The 12,377-nt window shown below is 42.1% G+C and overlaps 1 protein-coding gene across 1 annotated transcript in view; it reads right to left on the reverse strand.

The window, feature by feature from the left end:
• The window catches only part of LOC120530811 (sulfotransferase 1 family member D1-like), a 40,094-nt gene that overhangs the window by 11,202 nt on the left and 16,515 nt on the right, over positions 1-12,377 (reverse strand). The window contains exons 2-4 of the mRNA XM_039755436.1: positions 9,989-10,197; positions 4,623-4,751; positions 2-99 (exon numbers count right to left, since the gene is read on the reverse strand). Of these exons, the coding sequence (XP_039611370.1) occupies positions 2-99; positions 4,623-4,751; positions 9,989-10,142 (381 nt within the window). The 5' untranslated portion in view covers positions 10,143-10,197. The remainder of the gene's footprint in view (position 1; positions 100-4,622; positions 4,752-9,988; positions 10,198-12,377) is intronic.

A 12,377-nucleotide genomic window follows, 5' to 3' on the forward strand; every position in this document is an offset into this window, starting at 1 on the left:
CCTTGCAGTTGTTGTCCCAAAAGGACTGATGGATGAACTGGATAGGTAAATGAGTCTTGATGACCCGCGGAGGGGACATCTTTTCCAGGAGATCTATACCTAATGAGGTAAAATGGGAAAAAGGATGTGCTTTAGAAAGGAGCTTAACAACATTTAATGCACAGGAGACTACTTTGTTTCTAAATGTTTTGTTAGTTGTTTTAATTTCCCAATTATTGCGTTTTTATTAGCCTGCAAGCAATGAACAATTAGGTGTAAACAAGAAGCGAGCCAACAGCTAACATCACCATAACATTTCTGTGTCTATTCTGGAAGACGGGGGGTCGTTTCAGCTGTCCCTACACTTAGAATGAACACCAAGAAGCCTAAATACACACCAAAAGGGCCTTTACTGGAATTAAAGCACACAAGACAGGGATTAGTAAAAGGAGTGAAAAAGATACCCTAGCGCTGCTTGATTGTACAAAAACCTTAAAATTCTGTTTTTGCTTTGTCATTCGGGAGTATTCAGTGATACTTGATGGAGGAAATAAAGTAATTGAAACGATTTTAGCAGAAGGCAGCAAAATGACAAATGTGACAAAATGAAGGGTGAATACTTTCTAAATTTATTGTGTGTTGTGTGTGTGTGTTGTGGCCCCGCGGCTGGAGCCCGCCGGACGCCTGGAGGACGTGAGGAGGGCTTGTGCCTCCTCCAGACCGCAGGGCGTCCGTCCTGGTTCTGTTGGGGGCCACGGGTTGAGGGCATGGAAGCCCTTCCCTGTAGGGGCCCGTGGTCACCGCCAGGCGGCGCCCGATGCCGGTTTATCCCGCGCGTTGCCGGTCGGGCTGGAGCCCGCCGGACGCTTGAGGACCGGAGGAGGGCGAGTGCCTCCTCCAGACAGAGTGGGGCGTCCGTCCTGGTTAGGCAGGGGGCCTCGGTGACAGGGCTTTGAAGCCCAGCCCTGTAGGGACCCGTGGCCACCGCCAGGCGGCGCCCCAGTGCCTAATTATCCCGGGAGCCCGGCACTTCCGCCACACCAGGAAGTGCCGGGGGGAAGACTTATTGTGGCGACCGGAGAGCTGCCGGGAGGACAGCCGGCACTTCCGCCACGCTGGGGCGTGGCCAAGGAGTGGATGCCGGAAACACCTGGTGCTCATCCGGGAGCACTATATAAGGGGCCGCCTCCCTTCAGTCTGGAGCGGAAGTCGGGTGGAAGAGGACGGAGCTAGCGGGAGGACTGAGGCGGCCAGAGAAAAGAGAGAAAGAGGCATTGTAAGGCCTGGAAAGAGACAGAGGCGTTGTAAGGCCTAGAGTTATTGAATCGGTGCAAGAGGCACTGGGGAGTTGAGCGCGGGACAATCTGTAAATAGTGTAAATAAAACGAGTGTGTGGTGAGCATAACGATGTCTGTCTGCCTGTGTCCTGGGTCAAGTTCACAGTGTATATAAATATATATATTGTGGAATGTGGCCCGGACACAGACAGACGGACATTGTTGATCACCCAACACACGTTTATTATTTTACAATATTTACAGTTCAGTGCACGTCCCAGTGCCTCGAGCACCGATCCCCCAAAGTCCAGGCCTCACAGTCTAAATGCCAGTCTGGCCCCTTTAATCACACCCCGGATGGGCTGCAGCTGCTTCCCGGCATTCCTCCGCAGACACGCCCCAGTGTGGCGGAAGTGCCGGCTGCGCCGGAAGCCCTCCGGTGTCCCTGTCTTCTTCCCCAGCACTTCCTGGTGTGGCGGAAGTGCTGGGCTCCAGGTTTCTTCAGGCACCGGGGTGCCGCTTGCCGGTGGCCACTGGTCCCTACAGGGTTGGGCTTCCAAGCCCCTAACCTGAGGCCACCAACAAAGCCAAGGCAGTCACCCCCTCCTGGTCGGGAGGAGGCACAAGCCCTCCTCCGGTCCTTCTGGGCGTCCCGGCTGGGCTCTACCCCCAGCCGCATGCAAAAAATATATATATATATATATATATATATATATATATACAGTGGTGTGAAAAACTATTTGCCCCCTTCCTGATTTCTTATTCTTTTGAATGTTTGTCACACAAAATGTTTCTGATCATCAAACACATTTAACCATTAGTCAAATATAACACAAGTAAACACAAAATGCAGTTTTAAATGATGGTTTTTATTATTTAGGGAGAAAAAAAATCCAAACCTACATGGCCCTGTGTGAAAAAGTAATTGCCCCCTGAACCTAATAACTGCAATCAAGCGTTTGCGATAACTTGCAATGAGTCTTTTACAGCGCTCTGGAGGAATTTTGGCCCACTCATCTTTGCAGAATTGTTGTAATTCAGCTTTATTTGAGGGTTTTCTAGCATGAACCGCCTTTTTAAGGTCATGCCATAGCATCTCAATTGGATTCAGGTCAGGACTTTGACTAGGCCACTCCAAAGTCTTCATTTTGTTTTCTTCAGCCATTCAGAGGTGGATTTGCTGGTGTGTTTTGGGTCATTGTCCTGTTGCAGCACCCAAGATCGCTTCAGCTTGAGTTGACGAACAGATGGCGGACATTCTCCTTCAGGATTTTTTGGTAGACAGTAGAATTCATGGTTCCATCTATCACAGCAAGCCTTCCAGGTCCTGAAGCAGCAAAACAACCCCAGACCATCACACTACCACCACCATATTTTACTGTTGGTATGATGTTCTTTTTCTGAATTGCTGTGTTCCTTTTACGCCAGATGTAACGACATTTGCCTTCCAAAAGTTCAACTTTTGTCTCATCAGTCCACAAGGTATTTTCCCAAAAGTCTTGGCAATCATTGAGATGTTTCTTAGAAAAATTGAGACGAGCCCTAATGTTCTTTTTGCTTAACAGTGGTTTGCGTCTTGGAAATCTGCCATGCAGGCCGTTTTTGCCCAGTCTCTTTCTTATGGTGGAGTCGTGAACACTGACCTTAATTGAGGCAAGTGAGGCCTGCAGTTCTTTAGACGTTGTCCTGGGGTCTTTTGTGACCTCTCGGATGAGTCGTCTCTGCGCTCTTGGGGTAATTTTGGTCGGCCGGCCACTCCTGGGAAGGTTCACCACTGTTCCATGTTTTTGCCATTTGTGGATAATGGCTCTCACTGTGGTTCGCTGGAGTCCCAAAGCTTTAGAAATGGCTTTATAACCTTTACCAGACTGATAGATCTCAATTACTTCTGTTCTCATTTGTTCCTGAATTTCTTTGGATATTGGCATGATGTCTAGCTTTTGAGGTGCTTTTGGTCTACTTCTCTGTGTCAGGCAGCTCCTATTTAAGTGATTTCTTGATTGAAACAGGTGTGGCAGTAATCAGGCCTGGGGGTGGCTACGGAAATTGAACTCAGGTGTGATACACCACAGTTAGGTGATTTTTGAACAAGGGCGCAATTACTTTTTCACACAGGGCCATGTAGGTTTGGATTTTTTTTTCTCCCTAAATAATAAAAACCATCATTTAAAAACTGCATTTTGTGTTTACTTGTGTTATATTTGACTAATGGTTAAATGTGTTTGATGATCAGAAACATTTTGTGTGACAAACATGCAAAAGAATAAGAAATCAGGAAGGGGGCAAATAGTTTTTCACACCACTGTATATATATATATAAAATCTAAACGTCTACAGGTGGAAGTGTGTGTGTCTGTCTGGCCCAGAAGTGAGAGGTGGGGTCAGGGTAAGAATGCCACCTCTGAGGAAACAGAAAACTCACTTAGCCGCTAATAACACAAGCAGGTCCAGCACATCAGCAAAACATCAGAAGAAAGACAAAGTCGCTTAGCCGCTAACATCGGCAAAATGGTATCCCTTTTACTTTTCCTTACGCCGTTAATACAGAAGTGAGGCAAGCACGTCGGCAACATCTCAGTTTTTTCCTGATAATTTCAATAGTTTCTAGAACCCCAGGCTTTTTACAGCATGGGCTTACACAGCTAGTGTATATGTATATATATATATATATATATAATATGTGATTTCTCAGGTGTTTTATTTTTAATAAATTTGCAAAAACCTCAAGTAAACTTTTTTCACATTGTGTTGTGTGTAGAATTCTGAGGAAAAAAATGAAGTTAATCCATTTTGGAATAAGGCTGTAACATAAAATGCGGAAAAAGTGATACTTTCTGGATGCACTGTAAATAAAATCTATTTTATTGCTTTGCATATTCTGCTTGTCCTTTCCAATGCACAGCATAGATATATGAGGACATTTCCTAATATACTTTTTTACTCTAAATTGTATTTTTACTTTTTCCCAGCCTAATTTCTAACTTGTACTTGAGTGATTTCCACCTAAGATACTTTTACTTAAGTAAATCTTTGTCTACACAGTAATATTTCTGAGTAGATTATTTTACTATTTTTTCCACATCTGGTGATATTCCGCCTTCCGCACTGGCACAACAGTGATAATTAATAATAGTGCCAGGTTTATTCCTTTCTTATTTTCAGGACTTTGTAAAGTTGTGCCCCTATATAGTGGCAGCCCCTTAACTCTTTGACATCAAACATGACCAGTCACTCCACCATACTGTCTGCTTATCCAGAGGAAATGCCTTAAATGCTTAAATATTTTCTAATTACCAGTATCATGGTACCTGGTGACTGATGTCCGCAATGGTTAGTTGAAACAAACAGAAGAAAAATTAGACAAACCTGAGTGAAAAGGAGGTGGTGGAAACATCTCCATGAAGGGTATGCGTACGTAGATGGGGGCACGCTGGCATTTCTCTTTGTCTCCTTCATTTACTATCAGGTCAACAATCTCCTGAACCCAAGTTGTACCTAAGCAGGTAAAGAGTACAGAACACACACTTCAAGTCCAAGTTTACAGCCACATGTACAGAGCACAAGGACATTCTTACTTGTACATCTGACTAATATGCACACGTTATTTCTCAACACAAATTACCTATAAATCTCTGAAACGTCCTTTTCCAAAACTGATTTGTTCAAAATTACATTTACCAATTTTAGTTGCCACTTTTCCTCACAATAACAAAACCATTTATAAGTCAAAAACACTCCATTGTTACTACAGATCTACACTTGGACCCAGTCTCATAGAGTGAGATCTAGAGCAACATTAAGCCAAACAGCCCACTAGTCTCACCACTAGAGGGCGACATTGTCATACATAGAGTGACCCTGCTGCATGGAAGCTAAGAGATGGCATTCATTATAAGGCACTGCTTCACATTTTTGCTTATGAAGATCATAAGATCTGCAATGAGAGAAAAGTGCCACCATAATGATATACTAGTGCTGAAGTCCATGTGATCATCATCATCAAATCCTTCCGTGAAAACCATAAATACAAAGAGGACTGTTTAATTTATGTTAGGTAGATTGCCCAGAGGGGACTGGTGGTCTCATGGCCTGGAATCCCTGCAGATTATTTTTTTTTTTTCTCCGGCCGTCTGGAGTTTTTTTTTTTGTTGTTTTTTTCTGTCTCCCCTGGCCATTGGACCTTACTCTTATTCTATGTTAATTAAAGTTGACATATTTTATTTTCTTACGGTGTCTCTTATTTTTCTATTCTTCATTATGTAAATCACTTTGAGCTACATTTTTTTGTATGAAAATGTGCTATATAAATAAATGTTGTTGTTGTTGATACTTTAATGCTCCATGAACAAGAGTTAAATTGACGACTGTTGGTGTAGAGTTGGCAAATTGTGGGCCCCAGGCTTTTTTCTGGATACAATGCCTTTCTTGCTATGAAAAAGATGAATGTGTTAGCCACGACCAAACTGGTCAAGAGTGATTTAGCATGGTATGTGCAAATATGTACCCTACATAGATACAGCCATGAGAAAGATGAAGATCTAATGTTTACCTATTTAGATATACAAAAAAACAACAGTTTCCATGGGGTGCACTTACTTTTACACATTACTGTAGATAGACAGATAGATTGATATGAAAGGTACTATATGATAGATAGATAGATAGATAGATAGATAGATAGATAGATAGATAGATAGATAGATAGATAGATAGATAGATAGATAGATATGAAAGGCACTTTAAGACCCTGGATGAAACATGACAATAACAACACTTACCATTGTATTCTGGGACAGTTAGGGATGGTAATGAATAAATAAACATTGTCATTGCTATCGTACTAAATAAAGGCTATCATTGTCAGTGAATTAAGTATCAACATTCACATTTAATGTCATGCGTTCCTTATATGGCAACATTCGGTCATCTAACTCCACCCACACCTAACCCCGCCCCATCACATGCCTTGCCACATAATGTATTTGCTTCACTGTGCATGACTTGCAGGTGTTTTACTGTTTTGTCATCAGGAGCAGCTGCCAAATGAGTAAAATAAAAATTATACAATGCAATACACTACAATACAATTTATTTTGCATAGCCCAAAATCACAAGAAGTGCCGTAATGGTTTTAATAGGCCCTGCCTCTTGACAGCCCCCCAGCCTTGACTCTCTGAGAAGACAAGAAAAAACATCCAAAAAAACTCTTGTAGGGAAAAATGGAAGAAACCTCGGGAATGGCAATTTAAAGAGAGACCCCCTTTCTAGGTAGGTTGGGCATGCAGTGAGTGTCAAAAAGAAGGGGGTCAATACAATACACAGAACAGAACAAATCCTCAATAAAGTATAAAAATAAAAATATTACAAGTACGGAGCAGAATTTAACAGAAGATGATATCACATAATATGATTTGGATTTGTTTAGAGTCCTGGAGACCTCAGCCATCAAGCTGCCTCCCTCATTTGGCCATTCCACAGCTGAAACAGTGCTGGGCCAGCCAATCCGATGAAAGGACCCCTCTTTCCCACGATTCCTGCGATCCTCCACCAGGGATGACTTTACCTTAGGCAGACAAAACAACTTGGCATGTGGACCGTGGCACCAAGTGCCACATTTGAGTACCAAGAAGAGAAACAGAATAGATGAGTGTTAGTAACAAATTCTAACTATCATGTTACTTATGTTTTAGTCCTAATGATTAACAACAGAGATGCAGTCTGTACAGTTAATCAGCAGCTTCAGCCAGGATTTAAAAGCTGGGACCGAAGGGGCATCTCTTATAGTAACAGGCAGACCAGTCCACAGTTTAGGGGCCCTGTAACTAAAAGCTCGACCTCCCACTATTATTTTATTAATCTTTGGAATCCTAAGCAGACCGGCATCTTGAGATTTTAATGTGTGCTCTGGTTTGTAAGTCATGATAAGTTCAGACATGTAAGCCGGACCTCCGCCATTTTAATGCTTTATATGTTAAAAAGAAGATTTTGAAATCTGCCCTAAACTTAACCGGGAGCCACTGTAAGAATATAAGAACTGGAGTTATGTGTTCGTATTTTCTTGTTCTTGTAATAATTCTTGCAGCCGCATTTTGGATTAACTGGATGCTGTATAAAGAACAGTTTGAACATTGCATTGCAGTTGTCAGTCCTACTAGAAATAAATGATGGAATTAATTTCTCAGAATCCTGTTTATTTAGAAAGCGCCTTAATTTCCCAACATTTTTAAGATGGAAGAAACCTGATTTGGACAACTTTGTAATATGCGCTTTAAATGACATACTAGAGTCAAAGATAACTCAGAGATTGCAGGCTGATTCAGTAAAATTAATGGTGATTCCAACTGAGTTAAATGATGACAAATATCGTTGTGATCAGTGCCATTCCCTCCAATAATTAACATCTCTGTTTTACTGGTGTTTAAAGACAAGTAGTTCTCATTCATCCACTCCTTTAATTCACTAACACAACTAATTAAAGACAACATCTGAGATACTTCATTTGATTTAAATGAAAGGTATAACTGGGTGTCATCTGCATACGAGTGAAAATTAACATTATGTTTCCTAATGAGAGATCCCAGTGGAAGCCTGTAAAGTGAAAACAGTAAAGGTCCCAGTACTGAGCCCTGCGGGACACCATATTGAACTTCTGTGTATAATGATGGAGTCCTGTCAGCACATTTCTGTACGTATTGGAATCGATTTAAAAAAATAAGAACTAAAACAAGTGAGCACAGTGCCTGTAAGGCCAACATCGTTTTCTAGCCTGTGCAGTAAAATAGAATGGTCAATGGTGTCAAATGCTGCACTTAAGTCTAACAACATAATTACAGTGGAGTTTCCTTCATCAGAGGATATCAGAATGTCATTTACAACCCACGTTGGTACCGTTTCTGTACTATGACCAGCGCGGAAACCAGACTGGAATTTCTTAAATAAATTGTAATGCGTAAGGTGTGACTGAAGCTGATTGGCGACTACTTTTTCTAGTATTTTAGAAAGAAAGGGTAAATTTGAAAGTAGTGGGTTTCATTTTAGAAATTAAAGTTAAAACTTCCTGCTCAGTTACAGGATTAAAATTACTACAGTGCGGAATGCAATGTGAGGCAGGGTCTGCTAAGCTCGTATGCGGTTTGTACTGTGATGCTAAGATCTGGGATCTTTAATTTTTAATTCTCTCATTGAAGAAGTTCATAAAATCTGTACTGCTAATATCTGTTGGTATTTTGCACTGTAGATCTGAATACCCATTTGTTAATTTAGCAACTGTTCTAAACAGTACCCAAGGATTTTTATTATTGCTATCTATTATTTTAGAATAGTATTCTGAGCAAGCATTAAAGAGAGCTTTTATATAATTTTTAACACTCTCTGTCCATGCAATTTGAAAAACATGTAGCTTTGTTAAAAGAAAATATAAAAAGTAAAGTAAAGTTGAAGTAACCACTCTCAAGGTAAAACTGATCCGTATTTTAAGAGAGACGGGTTTATAAATTTAACAACAGTTTTCAATGGGAGATTTTGAAATTTCATAAATGTGCACAATGCACTTTGTTTAAGATATCTCAGTAAAAATTAAATGACCCTGACAAATATCCTTGAGTAATAAGTGCACCACCAAGTTTCAAACAAATCAGTCCACAAAAGGCGCTTTTCCACTGCATAGTACGGCACAGCACGGTTCAGTACAGCTCACCTTGGTTCGGCTCAGTTCGGCTCGGTTTGCGTTTCGACTGCAGTTTAATACCGCTTTAGAGTGGGCGGGATTATTCACGTGTCGTTATAGTTGCGCCGCCTCTACTGCCGTGACACCATGGAACTTTTACAACAACACGCAGACAACGACAACACTTTAGCTCGACGACGCGCAAGGGTAAGCATCTAAAAAAAGCACGTCACTAGCTAACTTTTATCACTGTTGCAAAGCATAAAATTAACTTAACTGCCAGTGTAACATTAAAATGCTGATTCTGTATATTACAGATCTTCCACATTTTGCAAAAAAGTCGCCGCAACAGACCATCTGTTTGGACATTTAACCGTGCCTCAGAGTGGTGGGATGTGATTGTTCCCGGTTTTACAAACACTCAGTGGCTGGAGAACTTTCGAATGTCTGAAGAAACATTCATCCACTTATGCAACAAACTGCGTCCAGCGATGGAGAGACGCGACACAAACTTCCGCGTGTGTGTACCTTTAAAGAAAAGAATAGCCAGTGACGCAGTAATGACGATTTTCTCCGGCCAATCAGTGACAAGCAGAGTTTACACGTCACGTTTTGGTAACGGTTCGGCGCGCTTGGAACCTCGGCTGAGGTGGTACTAAAAAAAGGACCAGGTACCAGGTACTGTTACCAGTGGAAAACCCCCCAAAAGTGAGCTGAACTGAACCGTGTCGTGCCGTACTATGCAGTGGAAAAGCGCCATGAGAGTCCAGTTTCATAGGTACAGACAAAATGGCTATAGCAGTAAGTGCTTTTTGCGTTATATGTGAATGCACCCAAAAAATATGTAACAGATCGGTAGCACCACTGAGATGAGTAATCTTAAACCAAGAATAGGGCAGTGACAGTTTGGGACAGTCCAAAGTGTGACCTCCAGCTGATTTAGAAATGACATTCATCTCTACATCAGCCTCCTCAGATGCTTACAGCTTTACCAGTTAACTTTCACCCTCAGCACTAGCACGTAATCTACAATAGAGTTGAACCCCCTCCCCCCACTCCCCCTTACCTGCTTTGGGGTAGGTAGCAATGAGCAGGTCCCCGGGAAAGGCTTTAAAACTTTCTATGCGGTGCCAGTTCTCCACCACAAATGACAGCATTGGCACTCCTCTTATTAGTTGTAGCGGGTATTTTTCGACCCGATCAATGGATCCACCTTCCATTTTACTCTCCTGAGATGCTCTGTTCTTCTCAAAAGGCAAAAATTCAAGGGCAACACTAAGAAAACAAAAGCAGAGGTAGCAAAACCATTACTTTCTTTGTTCACCTTCATTATATGCAGTGCAGCAGTGCAGTCAGACTTTAAAAATGGCCAGTCCGGGAAGATCAGCACCCACTCTCATGTTATCGGTCACTGCCAGTGTGAGTTTTCCTCTTTCTCTTAAAGCCCCACTAAGTGTGCCTCTGCTCCACACCACTCATTCCTCAACGACAAAGTCCATATCCACTGGGCAAAGTGTCAAAAACAATTAAAAAAAATGAAAAAGGTTACTGCTAACAAATGCAGTGCTACCTTTAAACTGATAAAAAGGTAATGTGTAACCTCTCACTCCTCCAGGATCACTGCCTTTGTGCATATAAAATTAAAACCATCAAAAAGCTGCCATCACCTGCCTTACCCGCCCTAGGCATACAAAAATGGTTCAGTTTCAGTGCCAGCTCCACCAGAGGTATCTAAATGACTACTCTGGCACTAGCTGTTGTTGGACACATACAATAATGTTCAGCTTGTTGATGTTCTGTTTCAGCTGGGCTTCCTCCCCTGACTGGGGTTCAACTGCCTTTCTTGTTCTTTTTTGATTCCTTTGTTTATGTAAATATTGTTATTTATTTAGTACTGTAGTATCTTTTATGTTCCATGTGTTTTGTGGGTGGTCCCCCAAAAGGAAAAGCTACCTGCCTGTCATCATCAAGAGACTGCCATCAGGTCTATCAAGGCTGAGGAACACCCACAGTCCTTTGTGGTTCATTGTGAATGTGCTCATGCTGTGGTAACCCCTCTTGTGTTTATTCTGTGGTTTTTGGTTTGCGCCCCCCTTATAACCTACTGTCTATGGAGGAAGAGCGAAAGCTTTAGATTTGTCAAACATTCTGATCACCAGTTTTTGACGGATCTCAACGTTTTAGGATCCCCTGATACCGAAAAGATCGATATCTCGATAATGGGTGTGTGTCTGGCTGTGTGTGTCACAGTTTCTTGAGGACAGTCTAGAGCTAAAACAGCTGGACAGAAAAATACCAAACTCAATACTTCAGCCTGTTATGAGTTGATGATGTGCTGATTCATTTTAGAGCCAAATTGTGCAAGAGGAAGAGGTACTCTGCAGGAACCCTCAAATTCTGCAGTTAATTATGTATTCTCGTCAGTTGCTATCGTAATGAGCAATTTTCTGATCACAAAGATCAGCATCAGAGCAGTAAATAATTACTGAAATGTTACAGAATAGTTCGGGTAACTTGGTTCCTAGGGCACATACTGACGCTCATGTCCAAAGTTTTGCAATTTCTGTATATTTTGAACCCTTGCACTGTTTTTTGACTTTGCTTTCTTGATTCAATATTTCGAAACTGTTGGCCTGTTTTGAAGTCCTTGCCTTCTATGCCTTTGTGCTCCTGATAGCTTATTTTTGTTTAACAGTTAGCATTTGTTCAAATAAATCTTTTAATTTAGAAAGTTTCTTCATTGCCGTCTTTAAATCTAGCCAGTTTTAGACAACAGGATTGACATACAAGGTTGCCAATCACTGCTACTTAGATCTGAGTGCTGCATTTGATACCACTGATCACAATATTCTTAGAAATCGCCTTAGTCAGTGGGTGGGCATCTCTGGCAGTGTTTTAAATTGGTTTGTGGTAATTATACTTCGAAAACACATGATATTCTATATGGTGCTCCACAAGGATCTCTCCTGGGTCTGCTGCTCTTTTTGATCTCCATGCTTCCATGAGATCAGATTATCTCAAGACATGACGTGAGCAACCACAGCTATGCTAACGACACACAACTGTGTTTATCAATTGCGCCTGATGACCCCGACTCTCTTGTCTCACTGACCCCAATGTCTTACTTGTGTTTCTGAATGGATGTGTAGTAATTTCCATCCATCCATCCATAACATCCATAACCTGCTGAATCCAAATACAGGGTCACGGGGGTCTGCTGGAGCCAATCCCAGGGCACAAGGCAGGAACCAATCCTGGGCAGGGTGCCAACCCACCACAGGACACACACAAACACACCCACACACCAAGCACACACTAGGGCCAATTTAGAATCGCCAATCCACCTAACCTGCATGTCTTTGGATTGTGGGAGGAAACCGGAGCGCCCGGAGGAAACCCACGCAGACACAGGGAGAACATGCAACCTCCACACAGGGAGGACCCGGGAAGCGAAC

Source organism: Polypterus senegalus, chromosome 6, assembly GCF_016835505.1.
Source record: "Polypterus senegalus isolate Bchr_013 chromosome 6, ASM1683550v1, whole genome shotgun sequence".
Lineage (NCBI taxonomy): Eukaryota > Metazoa > Chordata > Cladistia > Polypteriformes > Polypteridae > Polypterus > Polypterus senegalus.